Genomic DNA, 27085 nt, shown 5'->3' on the forward strand with positions numbered 1-27085 from the left:
GTCTCTACAGGTGCAATCCTATGCATTGCTTAGACAGAAAAAAAAGTCCTACAATTATCAGCATTCCCCAGGCAGCATTGCTGGCTGAGGGATGCCGGGAATTGTAGGATTTTTTTCCTGTCTAAATATGCAGAAGATTGCACCCTAAATGAAAAAAAAATACACCTTGAAACAAAAAGTACTTTTATAATATACAGTTTGTACACATGGATGAAAAATAAAGGAACCTTTCATTTTTTGTACATATTTTAATAGATGTGCTGGAATTACTTGATTGTGATAACATCTTTTCACTATTGCTGCTGCTTTCTTAATTTCATTCAACGTGGATTATGAAAATATTCTGGATCGTTTTCATATATTTATTGGGAATTAGTATCACTATTAGTTAGGAGAACAATTTTGAATATTGGAAACAAATTTAAGGAGAGCTTATATGGAAGGTTTCCTCTAAGCTTGCTTTATATATAGAATTTTCATATGCTTATTTTTTTTTAACAAGTCACAAACCGGGATTGGTCCCTTTGCCTGAAGTGAAGGCTTCTTTCCCAGGCCAGGCTGATCAAGTGGCTCTATTCCCCCACTCTTGCAAGGAAGAAATCCCCCGCCCCACCATGTCTGCATTCTAAAGGCAGGTTATGTGCTTCTGTGGAGACAGCTTTTATTGTCAGCTGGCCTGGTGGCATCACATGTCACTGGGAAATCCAAAACAGAATGTAAGATTGAAAATGCTTCTAAGTGCAGGGTTTATTCTTCATACAAATTTAGAAGCAGCTTCTGAACAGACACAGCTCAAGCTCTGTAACTTGCAACCAAGTTGACTTAAGCTGAGAACTGCATATTATCTCTCAAATACTTTTTGCATGATATTTTCTCTTTTCAAGATGCATATTCATAGCATCTTAGCTGGTTTCACCATCTCCACTCTCTCCATCCAAAAAAGACGGGGGCCTGATTTTCATGGCGGTGTATTTCAGGGAATACCATGGCCCTTGCCATGTTGACCAAACCACTCCATTGTCTAAGGATCCAGTGTATTTCCCGTTCTTGTAATATATCCCATTGAGATTTGCTGCATGGCATCTTACAGAAGTGAGAGAGTAAAAAAAATAGAAAAGAGATTGTTAATCAACTGCAACAGAATGGGTCAAATGCATAACAACAGCTGTTTTGGGAATTCTAATCAAGATAAAATCGTCAGTTTTTCTAAGTTAAAACAAAATTAATTTTATGATGTGGTGCAAACATCTTGAAGCTCAACCAGTCAACTTTATGCAAAACTCATGGATTGCCTTCCATGACCAAGCCATATCAAGATGTTCTGCTCTGACATTTGTACTGGTTCATGTTGTATTTTCTTCACCAAATGTAATTCCCATTTAGTAAATAAATGCTAACCCCACAGTCTACTAGTTCTTATACAAGCTACTTTTGTTTTAAGTGAACGATCTGTGCTCAGTTTGGTAGGAAGGAACAGAATGAAAATTTCTAAATCAGCCCTCTCAACCCGTGTCCCCTCCAGGGGGCTGTCGATATGTGGCCACAGCCCTATGGTGGCTGTGAATGTGCTGTGTCAGTTATACGATGCAGCTGCAGATTTACAGCCACCATGGGGCTTTCCCGCAAAGCCATGCAGAAAAGAAGTTGGGGACTTACCCCAATTTTTTCTGTGGGAGCAAGGTTAGTATGGTTCTTCCGCCATATGAACTCACTCCATGGCCAATCTGGGGGGCAATCCTGATGGAAGGCAACCGGCGATTGGTTGCCGAAACCAGGAAGAGGGTGGGGAGTGGCTCCGGAAACCCCGCTGGAAACCCCGCACTCCCTCCTTGGTGTAGGGCTTAGTTGACGCCACCCTGGGTAAGTAAAACCACAGGAGGTTGGGGGAAGACGGCACCAACTCGGTGCCGTGAAGATAGCCCGCAGATGTGTTGGATAATGATTTTGGGAGTTGTAATCTAACAAATTTGGATTGCATCAAGTTGGGGAAGGCTGTCTAACAACTAATTACTGTATGTCTACATACATTTTTGACATGTATAATTGCCCCAAGATAACACTTTCATGTTGTTAAGTAGCAGCTATTTCTTCTACATTCTTGAATGTGCCAATATCAGTAAAGCAGAAGTGATGGAAATCCTTGCAAGTCCTTCCTGTGTCCATGTGTATTAATCCTCTGTCTGCAACAACACACAATTGTGTGTGTGTTTCATTTTTATACTGTCCTTCCTCCCAAGAATCTCAAGAATCCCCCACCAAAGACTCCTGAACAAACTTAGTAGTCATGGAATAAGAGGAGAGGTCCTCTTATGGATCAGTAACTGGTTAGACAACAGAAAACAGAGTAGGAATAAATGGTCAATTCTCTCAATGGAGGGAAGTAAACAGTGGGGTACCACAGGTATTGGTATTGGGACCAATTCTTTTCAACTTATTCATAAATGATCTGGAATTAGGGGTGAGTAGTGAAGTGGCCAAGTTTGCCACCAACACCAAATTATTTAAGGTTGTTAAAACAGAAAGGGATTGTGAAGAGCTTCAAAGGGATCTCTCCGAGCTGGGAGACTGTGGGCATCCAAATGGTAGATGCGGTTCAATGTAAGCAAGTGTAAGGTGATGTACATTGGGGGGAAACAAATATAAGTATAACCTAATGGGATCTGAGCTGGTGGTGACCAAACAAGAAAGAGATCTTGGGATTGTGATGGACAGCTTGATGAAAATGTCCACCCAGTGTACGGCCACTGTAAAGAAGGCAAACTCCATGATAGGCATTACAAGAAAAGGAACTCAGAATAAAATGGCCAGTAGCGTACTGCCCTTATAAAGATCTATGGTGCGACCACACTTAGAATACTGTGTACAGTTCTGGTCACCACACCTAAAAAAGGATATTATAGAGCTGGGAAAAGTGCAGAAAAAGTCAACTAACGTGATTCAGGGGCTGGAGCATCTCCTCTACGAGGGAAAGTTACATCAACTGGGATTGTTTAGCTTGGGGAAAAAGGAGGCTAAGGGAGACATGATAGAGGTGTACAAATGATGCATGGTATGGAGAATGTGAACAGGGAGACATTTTTCTTCCTCTCTCAAAACACTAGAACCCGGGGTGATCCCATGGAGCTGATTGGTGGGAGATCCAGGACAAATAAGAGGACGTTCTTCACATAGCGCATAGCTAAATTATGGAACTCACTACCACAAGATGTAGTAATGGCCACCAATTTGGATGGCTTTAGAAGGGGGTTGGATAAATTCCTGGAGGCAAAGGCTATCAATGGCTACTAGCCCTGATGGTTGTGTGCCATCTCCAGTACTTGAGACAGTAAGCCTGTGTGCACCAGTTTCTGGGGAACATGGGGAGGAGGGTGCTGTTGCACCATGTCCTGCCTTGTTGGTCCCTGGCCAATGATTGGTTGGTCACTGTGTGAACAGAGTGCCAGACTAGATGGCCCTTGGTCTGATCCAGCAGGGCTCTTCTTATGTTCTTAAGGCAATATACATGGTTCTCTCTCTCTTTCCAGAGATAGTAAGACATGTGTCTCACTTTGACAGATGTATGACATCCATATTGTGTTTCCTTGACGAAATGTGATTCCCATTTAGTATTCCTCTGTAAATAAATGCTAACACCACAGTCTACTAGTTCTTATACAGCAAGGGTCGGCAACTTGTGGCCCTCCAAATGTTTTGTTCTACAACTCCCATCATCTCTCACCTTTGCCTATGCTGGCTAGGGCTCTTGGGAGTTGTAGGCCAAAAAATCTGGAGGGCAATAACTTGCACACCCATTATACAGGTTGCCTTTATTTTACATGGAAGATCTGTGCTCCAAGTTGCCAGGAAGGAATGGAGTGGGAAGTTCTAGCTGGGGAAGACTCTCATGATAAGAGAAACCAAGGAGGAGAAACTACCTTGATTTAGCTGCTCTTCATGTGGCTTTCAGAGGGCTGCCGCCAATCGACTCACCTGTTAAACCACCAGCCGCATTGGTTCTCTTCTGCACAACTGCCTGTTAGAAACCTGTCATTGTCCCTGTCGGGAGCAGAGAAGGGCATCCCATGGAGCGATGCAGACCACTGGCTGTCAAAGTTGCTCCCTCCAGAAAAAGCATCTCCAGCAGTTCCGGAAAAGGTGCCAAAGCCTATCCTGTAATTGTTCTGAAAGAGAGCCACAGAAACATCTGTTAAACCCTATTCAGGTGTTCTGTATCTGAACAGGGCAAACACATGAGGAGAAGGATCACTCTAGCCCTGCCCCTCTCCTCTGTCACCCTGTACTCATGGAGAGTGACTGTCTGAAGAGGAGAACCTTCATGGGAAATCTGTGCCTTTTGACTGGTAGCACTAGGAGCTGTCCATCCGGAAGCATCATTTATGTGGTTTTGGCAGCCTACTACTGTCCTTTGCAATGCATTATGTACCAGTCACTTTTGTATACCACATACAGTATGCTTAAAGTGGTTCACAAGAAAGCATGACAAACAAAACATTCTGATCCATATTAAAACAAATTCAGAACATGGTTGCAACACATAGATAAAACATCAATATTAAAGTGATTGATTCATAGGGTTTTACAGTTCTAGAATGACTGGCCATATAGTTCAACCTAGATTGCCACCCCCACAACAGGGAAACACTGCCTTTAACAGCAGCAGGACAAACAGAAATCAATAGGTGTCGCTTATCCTGGCATAGCAATGCAGTGGTGGGAAAACCAATGCATGTTGTTTTTCTGCCTGTCATAGAGCAGTTCAGGGCACCTCAGGGAATCAGGGATATCTCTGCACCAACCCAGTAGAGCATCGAGATATTGGACTATTAGGCAGTAGCACGCGCCTCCTTTGCCCAACACCACCGATTCAGTGTAGGCTGACTCTGATGCTTCAGTTTAAGGAAAATCCAGTCCCAAAATCTACAGGAGGGGAGAAACACACACACACACACACACACCTGTATTGAGATTACAAATTATGAAACTTCTTCATTTGGTATGCTGTATTTCCCCTCCTTCCTCCTGTAATTGCAGCTCATTCTTTAAAACCATCACATGCTAACTCGGAGTGCTGCCAGATGGAGGTCTCCGAGCGCTACTAATCAAAAGGCCTTGTGCAACTATTCTGCCTTTCCTTCCTTAACAGATTTTTTTGTGGTAAGATAAAAGGTGGAGAGAAAAAGATGGTGTTACAAGTCTGACATCTGGACCCACCCTCCTAAAATTCCAATAACGAGGCAGGACGATTGCATGGTAAAAAGCCTCATCTGGAATCACCCAGGGGTGCAGCTATTCCAGAGCTTCACTGTTTTACTGGTTAGAAACTTCCTTTGCAGCCAAAATTAAATAATGGTAGCTTAGAATCTTTGATTCTTATACTTATGAAGACTTAAACTTAAATATGTCTCTTTCTAGTGTGCTAGCTCATTGGGTTTACTAACACAATACCATCAGATTCTCCCCCAGTTTCTGTTAGGCTAATAGGCTATTTCTTTCATTCTCACAAGATAAATTACTCACCGTTTCGTTCTTGATCTGAAAATCATCATAAATTGCATAGCGTCTCTCCCCATACCAGTCCATCAGGTCAATTTTCAATGAGATTTCTCCTAGAATATAAAATGGTACCCTGCTACACTCTCTTGGGCCCAATAAGGGGTAATGTGAATGGAATGCAAGGATTTCTCAGTCTATCCAGACCATGCATGACACAATATTGTAACCAAATTACATGCAGGGAGAAAAGTGATATGTGTGTGGGGGTGAGGTGCATAATGATAAGGAAAACAGCCCAAGGATAAAGACTTAAGTACCACCATCCTCCCTGTGCCATTGTTCAAATCAAATATGAAGACCCACATAGCTGCACTAAATTTAAAAACAACAACAAATCCATCAAGAAACACTAAACATATCTCCTTCATCACATGGGGTTAGCCTCAGATTTTGCTATACTTGAAGACAACTTGAGTTATTCATGGCTAACTTATGTCCCATTTATTTCAATGGGTCTACTCTGTGACCAAGTCTGAATCCAACCCATGTAATTTAGTCCTAATATACTCTTCTGGAATGTAGAAGGAAAGAGTGACAAGATCAGAAGACATTTATCTACCAATGGACAAACAGGGAAAGTTAATTTGTTTGGGTTCTAATTAATTCATAGTTGCATTTAGATCATCCTTACCTCTGAGTAGCAGATTATAGATCTTATCATTACCCAGCCAATATTCATCATTCTTGCTCTGCATCTGTCCAAACCCTTCTTTGTAATCAGCCCATTGCCTGCAAGGAGGAGATGTACACATATCAACATCAGCACTCTAGCCTGAGCTACAAAGTATGACATTTTTTCTGTGATGTTTTATTGTTATTTATTACATTTAAATCCCACTTTTCTTCTATCACATAACTCAAACTGGTATACAGAGGGTCCCAGATAGTCTACCATCAGGCATTGACCAGGCCCACATTTATTTATTTATTTATTTATTTATTTATTTATTTATTTATTTATTACATTTTTATACCGCCCAATAGCCGAAGCTCTCTGGGCGGTTCACATCTGCTTGGCTTCAGCAAGGCAGCTGCATCGTGTGTCCTGTGATTCCCTACTAACTCCCCACAGGCCTCCAACCTGGCCAAGCTGTTTTTTTCTGCGGGTTAAGTGCAAGGAGGTGGTGTTACTTTTTTCATCCCATATACCAAGACCATTGAAGGTCTGAATTCCATTTTGGAGAAGCTCTTGGGGTTGGCATTCCAGTGGTGGGCAGAGCCAAAGGGATGGTGCCAAAATACCAATGTATTTTAGCTTAATTCTGCCAGCAACTAAGTCTTAGAAGAGGCGTCTGAACCTTTTAGAAAGGGAGGGGGACTGCACAAAAGCCAGGAAGCATCCAAATGATTGGTGTTTGGGAAAAAGAGGATGGGGCCCTGGGGAAGGGGGTGTGGCCATCTGGAGGGCCAGATTGGAACCTAAGAAGACCATATTTGCCCCCTGAGCCTGATGTTCCCCACCCCTCCAATATACATAAGAACACAAGAGCTCCACTGGATCAGACCATGGGTTCATCTAATCCAGCACTCTGTTCACACAGTGGACAACCAGCTCCCCACAGGAAACCTACAAGCAGGACCTGAATGCAACAGCACCCTCCCACCCATGTTCCCCAGCAACTGGTGCACACAGGCTTACTGCCTCTGATACTGGAGGTAGCACACAACTGTCAGAGCTAGTAGCCATTGATAGACTTTGCCTACAGGAATTTATCTGACCCCCTTTTAAAGCCATCCAAATTGGTGGCCATCATCAATTTGAGCTAGGTATGTGGGTACAAGTAAAGGAGTGGGAGGTAAATTGAAGGAAACCAGCTCGGTTTGGCATCTACAGAAATCGTGTTTGTGTATTTATTAGAAACGCTGTCTGACTTGTATGTTTTTATATATATTTGTAACTTTTTTAAAACTGCTTTGTTAAATAGAGTTTAATAAATAAATATATATATAAAAAGTAAAGGAGTAGGAGGGACAAATTAAAAGTTAAGAGTTCATATATCTATTCTCCATGGGGGGAGGGAACGGGGGTCATTTCCCTGTCCCTTCCCTTTCATGTTCATGGTGTGACTGGGATTGTTGCTGATCCCTTAACCATAATGCATCAATTACAAACACTTATTGTGTGTGCAGTATTTCCCCTCCCTCCTCCTGTAATTTTGAAATCTTGGGATTCGTAGCCATAGCCATTATTACCTAGTGCCTTTCCGAAATGTGACAAGGCATTAAGAGGCAAAAAAAAAACACCCCACAGTTTATTTTGTTTAACTCAAATGCTGTCATTTGTTTGCATAACAAACAAATTATACCTATTTTGTAAGTCATTCTATCTGACCTAATTCACATGTAGCAACAACCCAGAGTATGGGTTGAGTATGGGTTGTCATGCAAACCCTGCACTATGGTTAAACTATGGGGTGTTAACCATGAACGAATAAACAACAAAACATACCTGTAGAAATTCTCTTTGCCGTTGCTCCGCCGTTGAATCACAGTCCACCCTCCTCCATCTGACATGTCACAGTACACAAGGAAAGGATCCCTGTCCACTCTAGGTCTAATTCTGTAGTATCCACTTTCAGTTTTTCCATGGTTAAACGCCATTGCACAATCTAAGGAAAGCAACATTTAAAAGTCGATGATGTGCAAGGGCTATTCAGTCAATGAAGCATCTCAGGTTGGTGGAACTACACTAATGTTGCTGCTAGTACAGGAAAGGGTATCACCCTCCCCATCTGTCAAAATGTATGGGCGCACACACACACACTTATATTATATTATATTATATTATATTATATTATATTATAAGCCCATTTCAATCTGTTATCTATCCCTATTCTTAATTCCATTTCTTGGCCATAAATATGACCAAGAAATGGAACCACATCTGGAGATATGTTGATGAAGGGGCAAAGGGGTCAAATATATTATTCTGTGTAGCCTTTAGCCTTTTTGCCTTATCATCTTCACTCAGAAGCCCCTTCTCTTCCTGTAGTCCTCCTGCCGAGCTGGGCAGGTATCCCAGCTTCCTTTGTGGTGGGAATAGAGATTGATTGAGAGGAGCAGAGCAGCCGGCAGTGTTTATTTATTTATTTATTTATTTATTTATTTATTTATTACATTTTTATACCGCCCAATAGCCGAAGCTCTCTGTTTCTGGCCACTCTTGACAAGCAGCTCTGTAGGCAATCTCTGTAACCCACGCTGTGTGACAGACAACATGCTAACCCGCTAGAAATAAAATAACCCTTACTGCAGACAGTGGGTTCACATAACACACTAACCCATGATGGTTCGTTTTCTGGAACAATCAATGATGGATTTATTTATTTATTACATTTATATACCACCCCGTAGCCAAAGCTCTCTGGGTGGTTTACAAAGTTTTAAAAGATTAGATTAAAAAGACTGGACATTAAAAATCAATATGCAATTTTTAAAAAAAAACCCATAAAAACTGCTAACATTTAAAACAATTTTAGCTCTGCCTGTCCAAATATGCCAGGGGTGGGGTTCTTCTTATCATAACTGTCACATTATGGATGGCTGCTAACAAGCAGTCATCCATAATGTGTGGATTGTTCCAGAAAACAAACCATCATGGTTTTGCGTGTTATGTGAACCCAGTCTTCATCTTTTGTATGCAACTCTCCTGTGTTTCCCACCACTTCTGTCTTTTTTCTTACCACAAAAAATATGTTAAGGAAGAAAAGACAGAATAGCTGCACAATGTTTTTTGAATGGTAGCACTAGAAACCATCTATCTGAAAGCATCCTTATGTCAAAGTACATCTACACATTGAAAGCTGTGGAAATGGGAACAAACTTTCCACAGGGGGAAAAAAGAGACTGGCCACCTGTTTAATGAGCGAAATAGAAAAGAACATATCTAACTCAAGTAAGGTTATGGCAAAATGCTCTGTAACCCTCTCAGACAAACAGTTTCTATCGCACAAATAATCTACCTTGGTCAGAGACGAAGAGACTTCCACTAGTTGTGGGCAAAAGCGTGTCCTGCTGCATTGTCTCCCCGAAAGAGAAAACCTTGCTTTTTTGTCTGTGATAATTGTTCTCCAAGAGGTCCTTCAGATGGTGTTTATATAACTGGGATAAATCTTGGAGCGTCTTCAACTTCTGCCGTAGTTTGCTGTTTTCTAATAAGCAGTCATCCCTTTCCTGAAAGTGAAAGGAAATTGTTGATTGGAAATGCAGGTCCTGTCTCTAGGTTATTGTAGTACTCTGGGAATAGATACCCAAGAGTGAAACAAGACCCCCAACACCATTCTCAGTCCCCCATGTTCATTCTCCAAGTCCTGAAGGCCAAACGACAGGCCACCAATAGGTTTTTCTGGGTACTGAGCCCTGGTGTGTGTTTGTTTGTGGCTGTGTGTACATGCACACATGCTCTCATTTCACATAGGGCCTTGCCAGGTTAGAGGCAACACAAACTTACTTTACTGGCTCTGATCTGGCCAGCATGTTGAATAAAATGAGAGCACATCTCAAACTTCCACACACCACATGAAAGGTGGTACTCTCAATGTAGTAGGTGTTTTTGTTTGAGATATATACGTTTCCTAAACTAGGGCCGGATCTACACTACTGCTTTAAAGCGCTTTATAACAGTTATAAAGCGCTTTAACTGCTTTAAAGCGCTATAAAACTGTTATAAAGCGCTTTAAAGCAATAGTGTAGATCCGGCCCAGTATGGGCCTCAGTCTTGATGAGCGTCAGCACCCATGAGGTCTGAGAGCTGGCATTCCTTGGACTGAGAAAGGTTCCACATGTTCTGTCATTGTGGCTCCAGAATCCTAGCCTCTATCCATGTTAATAAAAATTAATATAAAGATGGTTCCTTGGAAGCTTATCACATTCAGCCAACTCCTTACATACCGAAAGCCGAGAAAAAGATGAACAAAACGGCAGCACCAGAAGTATCAGCAGCCAAGTCATCGTGACATTCATTTTATAGAGCTAGACAAGAGAAAAAGAAAGAATAACTTGTATTACATTTCATTTTTACTTTATTTTTATTTAATCCATTTCTTAGCTGCCTTTCAAGACTCTAGTCTTTCCCAAGAAGCTTACAGCATTAAAATATTATCTTATTTATATGAGGATATAATATATGAGTCTTTCTCTGTTGTGGCACCCCAACTGTGGAATGCCCTCCCCTTGGAGGCCCTACTGGCGGCAACGCTGATTTTATTCCGGCGCCAAGTGAAAACATGGCTTTTTAACAAAGCTTTTAATGGTTGAATTCACTAAGGGCACATTGTTTTAATTGTTTTAATAGTTTTACTGCTTTTAAATTATATATCGTTTTAACTTGGTTTATGGTTTAATTTGTTTTTAGCTGTGTATATTTACTGTTTTATACTGTATGCTTTTATCTGTATGCCGCCCTGAGATCTTATTGATATAGGGCAGGATATAAATGTTTTATATAAATAAATAAAATAAATATTATACTTTTTGAAAGGGGTAGCAATGTTAGTCTATTGCATAAAAAAACAACTAAGTCTTGAGACATCTTTAAAAAACTAAGAAATTTATTCTGGTATAAGCTTTTGTGGACATCTGAATAACAATAATAATAATAATAATAATAATAATAATAATAATAATTTATTTCTTACCCGCCTCGCCACTTGGATCGAGGTGGGGAACAACACTAGGGGCTCATCTACACCAAGCAGGATATTCCACTATGAAAGTGGTATGTAAAAGGCAGGAACCACACCAAGCAGGATATAGTGGTATGAAAGTGGCATATGGTATGGGTCAATGAGCCCCAACAGTTTTCAGTGCACTTCAATATCACTATAAAACAGTAGTGTGGCTCCTGCGTTTTATATACCACTTTCATAGTGGAATATCCTGCTTGGTGTAGATGAGCCCTAGGTAATGCCCAGAAAAGAACATAAGAAGAGCCCTGATGCTGGATCAGACCAAGGGTCCATCTAGTCCAGCATTCTGTTCACACAATGACCCATGGGAAACCCACAAGCAGGACATGAATGCAACATGTTCCCACTCATGCTCCCCACAACAGGTGTACACAGGCATACTGCCTCTGATACTTGGGGTATTATCTTCTGAGGTTAAAGATTTAGAACTTTTAAGTCTAATAGGAGATCATACCACTTATTCCTACTCTCTTTTCTTTAACCAGTTATTGATTCGTAAGTGGGGCTTTCTTATTCCATGACGGTTACGTTTGCTAAGTTTGGTGAGGGACTTTTGTCAGTCCAAGTAAACAATGTCTACTGGATCACCCCTATCCACATGTTTACTGACACTATCAAAGAACTAAAAAAGATTAGTGAGACAGGACTTACCTTTGCAGAAGCCATGCTGATGCTTTTTCAGTTGGGATTGCCCTTCTGTATGCTCACTCATTTTATCCTTAATAATGCTTTCAACCAATTGTTAGACTTCAAGGTGCCATAAGACTTTGTTGTACTATTATTAGATTATTTTGATACACTGTTTTCTATCCCTCCCTATTATCAACTACCTTTTAAATTCTGATAGTGCATTTTAAGGCAGCTATCCAATATATACAGTATAAGATATAGCTAATTTGAATTCATGTTTTATAAGAACATAGGAAACTGCTTATGTACTGAGTCAGACCCTTGGTCCATCTACCCCAGTCTACCTTTTAAAAAAATTATTTATTACTTTTTTATACCACCCAATAGCCAAAGCTCTCTGGGCAGTTCACAAAAATTAAAACCATGAAAAGCATAATAAAGCAACCAACAGTCTAAAAACACAAATAAAAAATACAATATAAAAAGCACAACTAGGATAAAACCACACAGCAGAAATTGATATAGATTAAAATACAGAATTAAAACATCAAAGTTTAAATTTAAGTTAAATTAAGTGTTAAAATACTGAGAAAATAAAAAAGGTCTTCTACAGCACTATCCTGCTCAAGTACGCTCAGAAGCAAGTCTCATTAATTTCAGTGAGCTTTACTCCCAGGTAAGTAGGTATAGGATTGCCACTTTAATATCAACTGTAAATCCAGTTCACTGGCATTTCCCAAAACAGTAGGAAGTACAGCAACTCTGGGTCATTTCACATATTATGCAGAAATGGAAAAAGTTTGTCACTAAGTGTACACATCACAGAGAAATGTAGCCAATATATTTCCCTGACTAATGTACGTGTACAACACACTTGTTTGCAATGACATATTTGTAGGTATACACTTAGAACATTCTTAAGCATACAGCAAAAAGAGAGAGAAAATATATAAAGTAGTGTTATACTTTTTTTGATGAAAAGAAAAATACAGTTATCATAACAAACGTAGAACATTTTGTTCTCTCAAGACCCTTTGAGACTCTGGAACCCTTAAAAGAGCATCTGCCAAAATTACTCCCTCTTCCAGGAATAAGCAAGCTTCACTGTGTTGTTAATTCCTATCCAACTATGTTACAATAAAGGCTCATTTGTATTAGTTTGCGAGAAAGCTTTAAAAACAGAGCTATTTCACTGATTTCAGAGAGATCTGAGTGAAGGATTGCTTTCTCTCTGGATTCTGGTTGCAAGCTGGACTTGAAGTTTAATAACATAGACTAAAATGCAGCATGCATTTTAGCTAGACATGCGTTTTCACCCATCTAGCAGAGGCTTTGGGGTGGGGGAGGGAAGGAGGCTGGGGATAGCTCATATCCCCGCATCCCCAGTCTCCTTCCCACCCCACCCACCAGCACACCTCCTTTCACCCTTCTACAAGCTTGCTTTTGCAAGCTTGTAAAGGCAGCCAATGTCATTCTGTCCACCCCAGCTTTGAGGAGCTTAAATTCCTGGATCTGAGGTTGGAATGCTGTCTCCGGCCTCAGATCCAGGAATCCAAAATAGTCTATGTCTTCCAGATGCTTCCTTGGAGTCACAGGAATACTCTCTTAGAGAATTAGCTTTCTAAAAAGTTTTCAGGATATAAGAAGTTTTTATGAGTGTCATCAGATGGGGGGAAATCGTGTTTCCCTACCATCACATTGCCTCCTGCTTCTGTCCCACAATAGGGACGAACAGCTTCCTCTTTCTTCACACAGAGAAGAAAGGGGAAGCAAGCAACAGCCACATGACCCATTCAGTGGGCATTCTTATCACACTGCTTCTCCTGCACATAGCAGGAAATGGCGGCAAGTTTCATCACAACCACCACCACCAGATTTTCCAGGTCTTTTTTTGTGACGTAAAAATGAGCAGAAGGAACAGGAGATGCGTAGGAGACAGGACGGTGTCGTGAAAAGAACCCGTGAAAATCCATGAGTGGCCAGTAATGAGCGTGCAATAAAATGCTTGTCTGATGATGCTCTAAGATTAAGTTTCCATGGTGGCAACATTGTTATCTTTTTCGTACCAGATTAATTCTTCCCTCTTCTCTTGGGCATTTGGCAGCATATGGGAAGGATTTAATCAGCTCCTGGGATTTGTTATTTGCTTAATTTGTTTAGGGGTGTGTGTGTGTGTGTGTGTGTGTGTATTGTCTGTTTATATGTTTGTATGTCAATGGTTTTTATATTTAGTGTAATACTGTATTTTTAAGATTTTTAATCTTTGAAAACTGCTCAGAGAGCTTTAGCTATTGGGCGATATAGAAATGTAATACATGAGATGAAAAGAAAATGAAATATAAGACTATAACTCATCATGGATATTCTTGAAATAAATGCATGTTACAGCCATGCACCTAAAGATCTGGCTGTTTTTTCACAGCATTATGTGTACATTAATTACACAAATGCATCCTATTGTCGCTACCCTTTTGGCTCTTCAGCTCCTTTCTTTGTTTCTCTCTTTCTCCTTATGACTCAATAGAGTTAGTGGCTGCTTGATTTTTTTTAAAAAAAATTGGAGCATCCTTGCAGTTCCCTTCCATTGCTTCTCCGCCCTCACATCTGTCCCCTGATACTTTCTTTTTCTACCCAAAGAAGAAAGAGGAAGCAAACAAAGGGTATGTCTAGACCAGGGGAGGGAGGAAGGAAGATCTTTTATATTGTATTTTATATTATGGTTTTATACTGTTGTTTTATACTTTGAATGTTTTTAATTTTTGTGAACCGCCCAGAGAGCTCCAGCTATTGGTCGGTATAGAAATGTAATTAATAAATAAATAAATAAAAAAGATCTTGCAATATGCTGATTGTGAGATCTTCCCCCTGGGTTCACATGTGGCATGCAACATCCAGGGAGAAAGCAGGACATTGCACTCACCATTTTTTAAAAAAGACAGGAGCTGGAGCGTACCTGCGTGCCACCAAAAAAGTGGGTTTTTTTTTAAAAAAAAACACCTGACCCCGCTCTCCCCCAACTCCCGATGACCCTGGACTCCCACCAGCCTGGCTCCTTCCCTCTGATGACCCCCGCTACTTGAAGGGAAGAGGGAAGAAGCCAGGATGGGCGGCCACACCACCCGCGGTCCTTGGGATTGTCCCGGGAAAAACCATGAGAAAAGTGTATACTGATATCCCGGGTAAATGGAGGGATCATCTCTCCTGGCTCCTGGGATTCCCTGTGCATCATCTGGACACACAGGGATGATCCCCAGAATAATGCCTGGTCTAGACATGCCCAAAGACCACATGGCCCATTCAGGGGCCATTTTTATCGCACCACTTTTCCTGCATACAGCAGGAAACGGTGGCACATTCCATTTCCCCTCAAAAAAATTGGGATTAAAAAGGGTCCATTTTGTGATGGAAAAAAGGAAAGAAGGAGTGGGAGGTGCACAGGGGCAGACAGCGTTGTTTAAAGGATGTGTGAAAAAACGCTCTTCTGATGAACGTCTTAGTAGAGGATTTCCTGTATCTAACAGCTTCATGGCAGGCAGAACTTCAACAGCAGCCATCAACTGGACAAAAGCTGGATGTGACAGACTCAGCAGATGAACAAAATGTCAACCTAATTGTGCAACTTGCCCTTGTTATTAAGGAGAGGAGTCCACTTGAGGAACTGTATAGTAATGTTATGATCCCATGGCCATGGGGAGTGCAGAAACAGCCATCAGTTTCAAGAATATGAGTAATAAAAACGATTATGCATTTCTACAGTTCTTTAGGAAATGAAAAGTGCAGAAATAAATATAAGTGCTCTCAACAGTTGATGTAGTGACCCTGTAAAGCAGGTCAGTGTAGTCTCTCTCTCTCTCTCTCTCTCTCTCTCCCCTTCTCTCTCTCTCTCTCTCTCTCTCACACACACACACACACACACATGCTGTATTGCCAATGTTCGGCTGAAGCAGAGAGATGATTAGTTGCTTGTGATGGCAATCCTATAACTAACTCCAGAACTGTCTTTGGCCTGGCTGAGAGGTTGTTTTTTTAAAAAATTGTTTTAAATGTTAGCTGTTTTTATAAATGTATATTGATTTTTAATGTTCAGTCTTTTAATCTTTGTAAACCGCTCAGAGAGCTTCAGCTATGGGGTGGTATATAAATAAAATAATAATAATAATAATAATAATAATAATAATAATAATAATAATATACAAAATAATCAGGACTCAAACCCTGCTGAAATTAGCGCTGGGACTTATTTCTGTGTACACATGCAAAGGATGGTGCTGTGAGGTTACTTTAATGAGTTCATGGCCGATACCACATTGATCTGAGGACTTTCCAATCCATGCTGTTATGTCCTGTTTTGATGGTGGGCCAATGAAAATGTGAAGGTGAGAACAGGATTGTGCCAGCAAACATGTGTGGATTCAGCCAAACCTCTAATCACAGCATGCTTCTATGATTAATATAAATAATAAGTGCACAGGCATAAGCTCTGTACATGTCACCTAGGATGCTGTAAAAAGAGAAAGATTCCTGATTGCACAGACCGCCTAGGTGTATACAACCTACACATGTTCTGAATAGAGCTATGGCTGAATGCATGGAAGTTAGAGCCAGCAGGCATGATCCTCCTCCACCCTACAACTCACATAATGGATTTGGAATCTGGAAGAACCTTAAAGGGCATTCATATAAACCTCTTCTTGCATTTGTTGAACACATGAGGGGGTTGTATCATGCAAACCCCAGGTTGTCACAATGCATCACTAGCTGTAGCAAACAATAAATTAATTGAGATGCAGATTTTAAATACACCCAAGGGAAGTGACTGACTGAGCTCTTATTAGTGCAGCGGCCACATCTCTAGTGACACAAGCGTAGTGTGTGTGACAGGGACGCAGACAGGAGTTCAAAGAGCCAAGGAGAGAAAGGGGACCAGTGCATCTGGTTGGCAACTTGATGCCCTCCAGATGTTTTGGATGTTAGCTCCCAGAATCCCTGACCACTGGCCATGCTGCCTGGGTCTTACGGGAGTTGTAGTCCAAAACATCTAGAGGGCACCAGGTTGTGTAACTCATCGAGCATCTGAATATTGCCATACATCACTTGTTCCCCCTCCCGTACCCCATTCCAAGCCTGGAACTGTCAGAAGTTAATTTCAGGCAAAGGTGAAAGGAAAAACTCCTACAGAGCTGAAAGCGGGACTTTCCCTATGCCATAATGCATGGAAGATGTAGTTGCCACATCACTCCCAGTGACTACAGTCAAGGTTAGGTTGGCAAAGTGCAGACTGTGAAAGGGCTTCTGTGCAAGAGTATCTCATGTTGGTGCAGCACCACGATGGAAAAAGCTGAACTTAGCAACTTTCTATCTTCTATGGAATTCTTAAAAGTACAGCAAGCAAAGGTGTTTCAAGGTGGACAGCAGCAGATGAGCAAAAGGGAGAGGTTCCTGCTTTCCCACTAGAGAACATGCTTTCCCACTACTATATTTGTCTGTTCAGTAGAGAGGCCCAGAGTTCCAGATCCATCCTCAGGATAGCTAGAACCAGGGATACATATTGTTTTTGTTTTTATGTAACCATACTAACCAAAATGGATTTTAAAAGCTAAATTCATGTACAGGTTTGGGGAAAGGGTTTCCCCCTAATTAATATATAGCCGAATTGGCAAGGAAGACTAATTATTTAGTTATTTAATTATACTAGTGGGGTGGGGGTGCTAACGTACTAGCAAAACTTGCCTAGAGGGGCTTTGTACAATTTTGTACAGTTACAGTTAAAACTGATAGGCAGGAGAAAAGCATTTACAAAATATGATAGGAGGATTTGAGTGGGGGAAAATATGTAAACTTACCTCATTTATTGCAGCCCGATACATCCAAGTGCTTCTAGGGGCTGAATACCGATGATAAACAGTTTTGCTTCCAAACTCTTAGTGGAGATGACGTCTCTCAAAAAATATAACCACAGATAAATTTGTACCTAAGAAAATGTCTTAAAAGACTGATGAAGGAACACTTTGAGCTCCCTCTGCTGACTGCAAATGAGAATAAAATCTTGCTAGAGACTTGGCAACAAAATCTTAGATTATGACAAAAGTAGTTTAAAATATTGAAAAGGGTGAGAGCAACGTATTTTTGTTCTTTTCCTGGAGAGGGAAGAAACAGTGAATGAGAGGAAGGAAGAGAGAAACTTCCCACAAAGAAAATGACAGATTTAGGCTGCAATCCTATACACATTTAAATGGGAGCAAGTCCCTTTGAACTCACTGGGGCGAAGATGTGTATAATCCTGCACTATCAGAAGGGAACTATTAAAAGTATTTTAAAGCATCTAAAGGAAATATATAAAGCAAAGGAGGAATGGTACTTATCTGTCATATCATGGCTAATACACAAAGCCAATGGCATGAGATATCTGGAGAAAGTATAGGAAACACAAGATCAAGGATTTACAATAACCTTTCCTACAATAAAAAAGTTTGAAGGGAATGAGACATAGGATGGGGGGGGAAGGGGGGAATTCACAGACATTTTCAAAGCAATTCTATGTATGTCTGCTCAGAAGTAAGCCCCAGTGAGCTCAATTTGACTTACTCCCAGGAAACTTTAAATAGGATTGCAGGCTGAGGCCGAAATTAGTGAGGCATTCTTCTGAATAGTAATATAGTATATAGGCTTGTGCTGTAAGTAGACAAATGCATGGGCCCAACCATGCAGTTGCCAGTGTAATGGGAAGATTGGGAGAGGATGCAGAGGGTGCTTAACCCCTTGTATGCCCACTAATTCCCCACTGAAAAAGGTTGGTGGCTCCTATATCAATGGGGTGGTAAATCCATTCTAGGTTTCAGCCAGAACACTATATGAGCTATCCAAGGCCCTGAATCCATTTTGGGGATTCGGTTCAGCACTCTGGATGGCACCATTAGAGGGCTATCTCGTTCTGACTGAAACCCAGAGCAGATTTACAGCCCCACTGAAATAAGAGCCACCAGCCTTCCCTGTGGGGCTGAGCATCTGTCTTCAGGGTGAAACCCTTCTTGTTTTCAGCTTCACCCATTAGCCTCTCTCTTCCATGCTCCTATTCACTGTGGTCCACAGGGCATCAACAGAGTAGCTGTTGGGTTCAATATATCAACCTCTCAGAGTAGCCAGCCCCCAACCTGGTGCTCTCCAGATACGCTGGACTGCAATTCCCATGTTGGCTGGCAATTATGGGAGTTGCAATCTAACAGATCTGGAGGGTACCAGGTTGGTGAAGGCTTCTGTGGAGCATGATGGGAAAAATGTGATCCATCAATCTCTACCTGTAGGCTACTCCGCATGCTGTAGTTACGCTGTCGGCCGAAGGCAAATATCATCAAGATATTCCCCACAACTAGTTCACCTGCCCTTATGCCAGTGTAAAATAAGGAATTCAGCTTCCACCCTCCCTGGTGCATGTTTTGGTCCACTACTGCATAGGGACAGCTCCCTGGTGATTATGGCAGGGGCAACATCCTAATCTGCAACTCTCCTGAACTCTTCCCAAGGCAAGCAACTGGTGGTGGTGGGTGATAGAGACATCAGCATTGGGTCCCACAGTTCTTCTGCAGGCTTAAGAGAGGTTGCTGCAGGGATGCTCAGTCTGTCAACAGAATCCCCACTCTGTCCTGAAGGATTCAAAGTGAGATGCGTTTTTGCCTCTGGTGCTGCTGCTTCAGTCTATGGTGGAGCGCAGCTACACTGGAATGATAGGCCGTGTTTGACAAAGTGTTGTGCTTGCTGCCAAGTGCGTCTTCACAAACCCTGCCTGCAATCCCATACACAATGACTTTTAACGTTGGCAAGTCTAAGTCAGGGAAGGGGCTTGTTCCTTTAAGATCCCAGCTCACAGGGAGAGAAGGAAGCGACCTCATCCGGAAACAAACCAATGGCCAATTTAGCTGAAAACTAATGGGCGGGGCAAACTCCCTGGCTTGCTTGCTTGCTTGCTTTATTTATTTATTTATTTAAAACTGTTTTATTTTGCCCTTTATCAAGACTGATTCCAGGTCAGTTTACAAGATTACAAAATTAAAAGTACTTTTAGAATGAATCTATCCCAGGAGCTCCAGAGGCATGCATTCGCTGAATCCCAGGAACACTGACCAGTGATTGGCCATCCAATCCTTCCTATGAAGAGTAAAGCATAAGCTTGTCTAAAGGCCAAATTACGTGTGACATCAATCAAGTGTTTTGCTCTGGAGTGCAAGTTTTTTCTTTCACAAATAGCCAGCACATGCAACAACCTGATCCAGATTGGGACCTGGAGAAGGGGAACGTAAACCTCTCCCCACACACACCCTGGCTGTGGTCCACCCATGGCAGGATTCTGAACATCTATTTCTGCATAACATTGACCTGCTTTCTTGCTGAAATCATCCCCTTCGAAGATGCTATTTCCTCTGAAGTGCTATTCATAGGAAATAATAATTTTGGGAATGATTTTAGGAAGAGAGATTTAATACGACCACCATGTACCTGATCCCACCACCACCCTGCCCCAGGCAGGGGAGAGGGAAGGGGGAGGCCATTGCTAAGCATGCTAGAAGAATCCCGTTACTAACATAATGTGTACTTTGTTCCCAAGAAGTCAGAGAATCACAGGGCACCAATTATCTTCATGGTCTGTTTCTCTCTCCTCCCACCCTCACCCCAATGGCATAAGAACACAAGGAGAGCCAGGCTGGATCAGACGAAGGCTTATCTAGTCCATCATTCTGCTCTCGGAGGCCAACCAATTGCTTACGGAAGCCCAAAAGCAGGATACGAGGGCAACAGCACCCTCCCGCCCATGTTTCCCAGCGACTCATATTCAGAGAGATGCTGCCTGTGATCCTGGGGGTAGCATATAACAGCTAGGACTAGTAGCCATTGATAGCCTTCACAAATTCTGACCTCCTTTTAAAGGCATCGAAGTTGGTGACCATCACTACATCTTGTGGTTGCAAATTCCATAATTAGCTCTGTGAAGAAACACTTCCTTTTATATGATCAGAATCTCCCACCATTTAGTTTTATCAGAGGACACTGATTTCTAGTATTATGAGGGAGGAAAACTTCTCCCTATCCACATTCTCCACACCATGCATAATCGTATACATGTCTATCATGTCTCTCCTTACTCCTCTTCTTTCTAAACTAAAAAATCCCAAATGTTGTAATATGTCCTCATTAGGGGAGGTGCTCCAGCCGTTTGATCATTTCAGTCGCCTCTTTCTGCACCTTTACCAACTCTAAAATATCCTTTGTTAGGTGCTATGACCAGAACTTTCCACAGTATTCCAGGTGTGACTGCACTATAGATTTGTATAAGTGCAGCATGATACTGGCAGTTTTATTTTCAACTAGAATTTGACTTCCCCCCCACCTCACAGCAGCTGCACACTGGGTTGTTTTCATAAAGCTGTTCCCCACAACCTTAGGATCTCTTTCCTGATCAGTCACTGCCAACTCAGACTCAATTAGCATATATGTGACATGCATCACTTTACACTGGCATACACTAAACCAAATTTCCTGGGAGATGTGTACTGTACACCTGTGTAGAGAGAACAGAACTGGGCACTTGAAGCTTATCATGTGCATCTTTAGCTGGAAGGAAGTTCTACTCCCTAGTAAGGTGGCAACCCTGTGCACTTTTACGCTGGAGTTCATCCCACTGAACTCAACAAAATTTACACTTTGGGGTTGTGCTGCATGTATGCACAGCATTAAAGGTACAGGCCTCCTCTCCAGGTTGCATTCCAGTAACCCTATTTAGCATAAAATGGGCGGAGGGCCCAAGAACACAGCCTTGGAGGAAAGGCAGGATATAAATCAGATAAATAAACAGCACACTTATAAACTCAGTCTTATGGATAGTTACGAACTCCTAAGCCCACTGAAATCAATATGGTTAGGCATGACTAACTCTTTACAGAACTGTGCTGCTTGTGGGACTTACTTATTTTAAGACTGCAACCCAGTGCACACTTTCTTGGGAGTAAGCCTCATGAATCTCAACAGGGCATATTTCAGAGTAAACATCCATAGGATCAAGCTGCATGGGTTGCAAGTCTTAATTTTAACTTCACATGTGCAGCTACCAATTCCCACCACCACCCACACACAACCACAGAGCAGCTTGATGAGTAGGCATGAACGAGTCCTTTTGTTACCCCTAAGCCCAGGGTGCAGAACCTCAGGCCTGGGGACCAAATCCAGCCATCCGAGTTTCCCCAGGAAGCCACACTCCTTCTCCCCAACCATGGATGATCTGATTTGTGTGCACTTTCCCCTTCCCCCAGTCCTAAAAGGTTGAAATGCCTCTCCCAAAGCTTAGTTAATGGCAAGTGAAAATATATGCTGGCATTTTTGGTACTGTGGCCCCTCCCCTTTTGTCTTTGGCTCCTCCCACCACTGGAATGCAGCCAAGAGTTTCCCTGAAATGGAATCTGGCCCTTGGGCTGAAAACAATTTGCCACCCCTGCTCCAGGCAAATCAACCTACGCACCCCTCCATATCAGCAGAATAACAGAACATGAAAAGATCAAGAGTTGGCCATGAGGCTATTTTTTAAAATTATATTTTATTGACTGATTTCCCTCCGCTTTATAACGGTGTCCTAGACAGTCCATGGAAGAAGGAGCTCTTGATGGTTGCCACCAGGACTGCAGAGGACAGATCGAGCCAGCTGCCAGGCAGCCTCCAGGAAGTGGCTGCTTTTCCGAAGACATCTGTATAGCTGGAATCCTGGCAACGCAGTCAGTTCTCCCATTTACAGTGAAAAGCTTCACCTCCTGATTTCGGCCCACTAAGGCAGGATCTACACTACTGCTTTACAATGGTTTTGCAAACTGTTTGGGCCCATGACATATTCCATATACCATTTTCAAACTGCTTTCAAAGTGTTATATGCTGCTTGGTGTAGATCTGGCCTTAAGTCATGCTGTTAAACCACCATTTGGGATCTACCGAGCCAAACGCAGCCCATCCAGCACATGTGGCAGCCATGGGCATCAGCAGCAGTGAGGGAGGGATGTACACAAATCTCATTTCCACTCACGAAACACTCGAACAAGCCTCCTTGGCAACCCTGGACATGAACGTGCATACGTTTTCAGAGGAAATGTCTGTGTTTCTGTAAACCTGCTCAAACGTCCATTTTTCCCAATATGGGAAAAACCTGGCTCACATCCAGGAAGGAACCCAAACAAGTGAACTTCAGGGGGGTGGGATTTCGGGAGCCTCAAGGAGCCGGAAAAATCACATGTTTGCCCATCCCTAGAAACTACTGAGGGTATCTTGCCAAACAGACCCCTCTCTGAGCCAGCAGTGCGCTCAAGCACATCTACCTGGGCAGTAAAACTACAGTAACAACGCATGAAATGGCTAACAGTTTGCTACCTGTTCATGCCACCCGCCACACCCAGAATCAGGTGCCCGACATGGCCTAACGGTAGGGCCGGGTTTAGCCCCATCAACCACGCGCTGCGTTTGCAGGCGGCCTTTCTCTGTAGCGCAGACGGGGCCTTCTCCTCGTCGCGTGACTAGGCCTCCTTCCTGGAGTCGCGTGGAGCAGCCACCGCCGTGGTTCCCCAGGATAATGGTCACCTTGGACCTGTCCTCCGTGGCCTTGGCAACGCGGGGGGGGGGTTCCACGGCAGCTGTTCGTAGCTGGAAGGACATGGCTGGCGGGACTGATCGCCCTCTCGGCTCGCTGGCCGCCCACGTGCCGGCGATGGGCATCATCAGGTGTGAATCGGGCTCAGGTGGCGCTTCCCCGAAGCCAGCATGAAGCGGGGGCGGCCGGCTTCCCCCAACCACTCGGGGAGCTGCTTGCGGGGCAGCGAGGCTTTAACGTCGTGGGCTACAAGAGGGAAGCAGCGGCACTCCCGGCAGCTCCCAAGGGTCCAAAGCCCAGACGCCGGCCCTTTCCTTCCTTCCCTTCGCTCCCTTGCCGGCGCTGGGCGCAGAGGCGGCGGGAAGCTCTGGGCTGGCGCAGGTGGCCTGCCTCGAGAGGGAAGGCTTGGCCAGGGCCGGACCTGTGCGCGGGCGGCGGCTGCCAGAAGCGCTTGCTCGCGCCTGCCTGCCTGCCTGCCTTCCTCGCAGGGCGGCTGCGCCCCCGTGGACTCTTTTAGCGCGATTGGTAACCTTCAGGTGTCGGGATAAATCGGAGCCTTCGTCCTCCAACCGCCTATCCCATTTCTGTCTCGCTTGGCGTGTGTGCGCGTGTCTTCTCCGCCCCCCTCCCGCTTACTCTGCTCTCCCCTCCTGCCTCCGTGGGTCACGCGCTTCGTGCCCCTCGGAAAGGTTTGGTTGGAACTAAGCTTGTTCGCTGCCGAGGTAAATGGCTTCGTTCGCTGCTCTTGGTGGGGTGGGTGGGCAGAGTTAAAGTTTCGTAGCTCTGCAGAGGCTGGGGTGGTGGTGCGTGCTTCCTGAGGAGGCTTTTATTTTGCCATCTTCCTGCCTCTTTCACAGAGTTGTAAGTTTGTTTTTACAAGCTGGGATGCCAGACCCTCCCGTCCCCCGTCCCCCCTTCTTTCGTCTTTTTCTCTTACTGCGAAAAATCTATTCGGGAGGGAAAGACAGAATAGATGCGCAGAGTCTTTTGACTGATATCATTAAGAGGTCCCTGTCTAGAAATGCTCTTACTTGGGAGTAAGCCTCATTAAATTTGGGTGGGATTTATTCCCAAGTAAACAGGATTAGGTTTCAGCTGCAAGAGTTTCTCCCCTCCCCCAATTTTCTCACTCACATTGGCCCCGTTCAGAAGACACCTTAAACCACAGCTTTAACTACGGTGGTTAAGCCAGAAAGTCAAGCTGTGTTCAGAAGACACCTTAAACCATGGCTTTAATCATGGTGACTAAGGCAAAAAAAAATTATGCACCGTGGTTAAAGCCATGGTTTAAGGTGTCTTCTAAACATGGCCCGGCTTTCTGACTTAACCACCATGGTAAAAGCCGTGATATAATGTGTCTTCTGAACGGGGCCATTGTCAGAAGCATGACTGACTGCCCTGCTTTACACTTCCCTCCAGGCAGCAGGGCCCTGCCAAGGCATTTTGCCACCTGAGGCAAAGAATGAAATGGTGCCGCCTCCCACATGCAGAAGCCATCACTGTTGATGGGAAAGTTTCCTCAGCTACACCTGAGGGCATCAAGCTAGCTTAGGGCGTGCAGGATGGGCTGCATAGAACCCACAGCTGTGTCCTCCAGTGCCTCACTGTGGCCCACCTGCTAGCCTCTGCCACCTGAGGCAAATGCCTCACTCTGCCTACCGATAGGACTGGCCCTGTCGTAAAAAGAACTAGTGTGTTTGGAGGAGACGGGGAGACTAGATCCTCCTCCCTGACATGCTAGCTTTTTGTGTCTGTATGAAGGAATGAAAACACTATCACTTGAGCCTCCCACCTGCAACCTGAAGTGATGCAGCCCAGGCTGGTCAATAAGGACTAGGCTTAAACTATGACTTGGGAAGTCATCATACTCAGTAGGTCAGCCTTCCTCAAACCCACATGATGGAAGTTGTAGTCCAGCACACCTGGAGTTCTCTGATTTGGGGGAGGTTGCACCAGGTGACCTTAGCTAAGCTGCTGTTTACTCAGTTCTGTTACTTGAAATGTGGTGGTGATGAAGATTATGACGATGATACAGACCTGCTTTAAATACAGGCTTACTGAGCAAATGCATGTGTAGCACCATGGTCCAATCACAAAGCACTCAGTGGACTCCAAGTATCACTCTATAGAATGATGCATGCCAGGCATAGATGTAGTTTTGCTTTGGAGTGCAGGAACAGATTGGAGACTGGTGTGGTCTGCCTTGATGGAAGATCCCATCTGACTTGTGTGTGAAGTAATTTTCTGGGTGTCTTTTATAATGTTTGTGCTTTTTTTTTTCTCCCCATAGGAAACGATCTGCTTTGATTCATTCCAAAAGCAAAAAGATCAAAATGATAACAGTAAAATATGAACAAAGTTTGGAGATGGAAGAATCTCTGGGGTGAGTGGGATATAAATGGGACCATAGCTGAAAGTCCACGTTCTAATCCCTGGCACTTCCAGTTAAATCATTTCTTCTTAAACGGTGTGTGAATGTGCCTCACTCCAAATTATAGCATAAGAGCTCTGCTTGCATCCACTGTTATTCCTACTTAGAATAGACCCCTAAAATGAATGGGACTTATTTATTTTTATTTTAATTAATTACATTTTTATACTGCCCAATAGCCAAAGCACTCTGGGAGGTTCACAACAATTAGACTTACATTAGGCTAACATTGGATGCAACCCTCAGTATAGTCCATGAGTTTTTATAAACCTCTTTTAAATCAGTCCCTAGGTGTCTCCCACAATCTTACATTTTAATGAACCCTGTATGTGTTTTACAAGTGCAATCCTAGGGTAGCGTCTTTGGGAGTATCTCCCACTGAGTTTAATGGGTCTGACTCTCAAGCATAGGATTGCAGCATGAATCTTCCTTCACAAGGGTCATAACTTAGTGACCTTCCTCTTGCCCTTAAGGTGGGCTGACAAGAACTGCTTACAATATTCTAAATGTGTGTCTTTCAACCTCTCTTTTTTAATGGTGAGAGACAAGCAACATGTTACCATATTAAGGAGGATCTACTCAAATAGCACAGTTAGAAATAGAATCTAAGGGTGCAGTCCTATGCATTTTTAGACAAAAAAAAGAACGTCCTGCGAATCCCAGCATTCCCTAGCCAGCATGGCTAGTTTGGGGATGCTGGGAGTTGTAGGACATTTTTCAGTCTAAACATGCGTAGGATTGCACCTTTAATATTGGAACTTATCCCTTTCTTGAGAATTCAGGTAGCAATAGTGATGGTGGGAAGAATAATCCATGTCAGTTTAACTTTGGGATAGCTTTCAGCAGCCAAATAAGGTTTCTTACAGCATTGCTCGAAAACCTGCAGCCTCTTATGAATTTTTCATTCTTGGGGCTCATTTAAATACCAGTTGCTTCAGTAGCATTATGATGTGACTTTGGTGCATACGTTCACACTGGAGTGTCTTTGAGTGTCGGAAGAACATGATAATGTGAGCTGATACAGGAAAATCCTGCATGCTGGCATTCTCCTTGGTTTTGTGAGTTCTCCTGCTTGGGCCTACACCTGCCTGCCTTGCTTACAAATGGATGACTTGCACTGGCCAAGGTAACCTGTGATCGCAAGGGTCAGATACCCCCCCCCCATCATTA

At 43.1% G+C, this 27085-nt stretch overlaps 2 protein-coding genes across 2 annotated transcripts in view; one reads left to right on the plus strand and one right to left on the minus strand.

The window, feature by feature from the left end:
- Window positions 1–725: 725 nt before the first annotated feature.
- Window positions 726–17813, minus strand: LOC134398073 (fibrinogen-like protein 1). The gene is made up of 8 exons (XM_063125272.1): window positions 17714–17813; window positions 10444–10524; window positions 9516–9726; window positions 8003–8162; window positions 6185–6282; window positions 5518–5606; window positions 3970–4160; window positions 726–1083 (listed from the first exon to the last, which is right to left on the minus strand). Exons 1-8 carry the CDS (start codon window positions 17735–17737, stop codon window positions 903–905), a joined length of 1035 nt encoding a protein of 344 aa, XP_062981342.1. The 5' UTR covers window positions 17738–17813; the 3' UTR covers window positions 726–902.
- Window positions 17814–25817: 8004 nt separating this feature from the next.
- The window catches only part of LOC134398522 (phosphatidylinositol 3,4,5-trisphosphate 3-phosphatase TPTE2-like), a 28652-nt gene continuing 27384 nt past the window's right edge, over window positions 25818–27085 (plus strand). Inside the window, exon 1 of the mRNA XM_063125853.1 lies at window positions 25818–25867. Within this exon, the coding sequence (XP_062981923.1) occupies window positions 25818–25867 (50 nt within the window). The remainder of the gene's footprint in view (window positions 25868–27085) is intronic.

This window comes from Elgaria multicarinata, chromosome 4 (genome assembly GCF_023053635.1).
Source record: "Elgaria multicarinata webbii isolate HBS135686 ecotype San Diego chromosome 4, rElgMul1.1.pri, whole genome shotgun sequence".
In the NCBI taxonomy this organism is placed as follows: Eukaryota; Metazoa; Chordata; class Lepidosauria; order Squamata; family Anguidae; genus Elgaria; species Elgaria multicarinata.

Bases quoted from the DNA above. Each gene is read 5' to 3' on its own strand.
- LOC134398073 (XM_063125272.1), bottom strand. From the start codon at position 17,737: ATGTATCGGGCTGCAATAAATGAG. The intron at 9,727-10,443 runs GTATGTAAGGAG...TTTCACTTTCAG, and splicing joins CATCTTTTTCTCGGCTTTCG to GAAAGGGATGACTGCTTATT. The intron at 1,084-3,969 runs GTGAGTCGATTG...CACTTCTGTAAG, and splicing joins TGCGGCTGGTGGTTTAACAG to ATGCCATGCAGCAAATCTCA.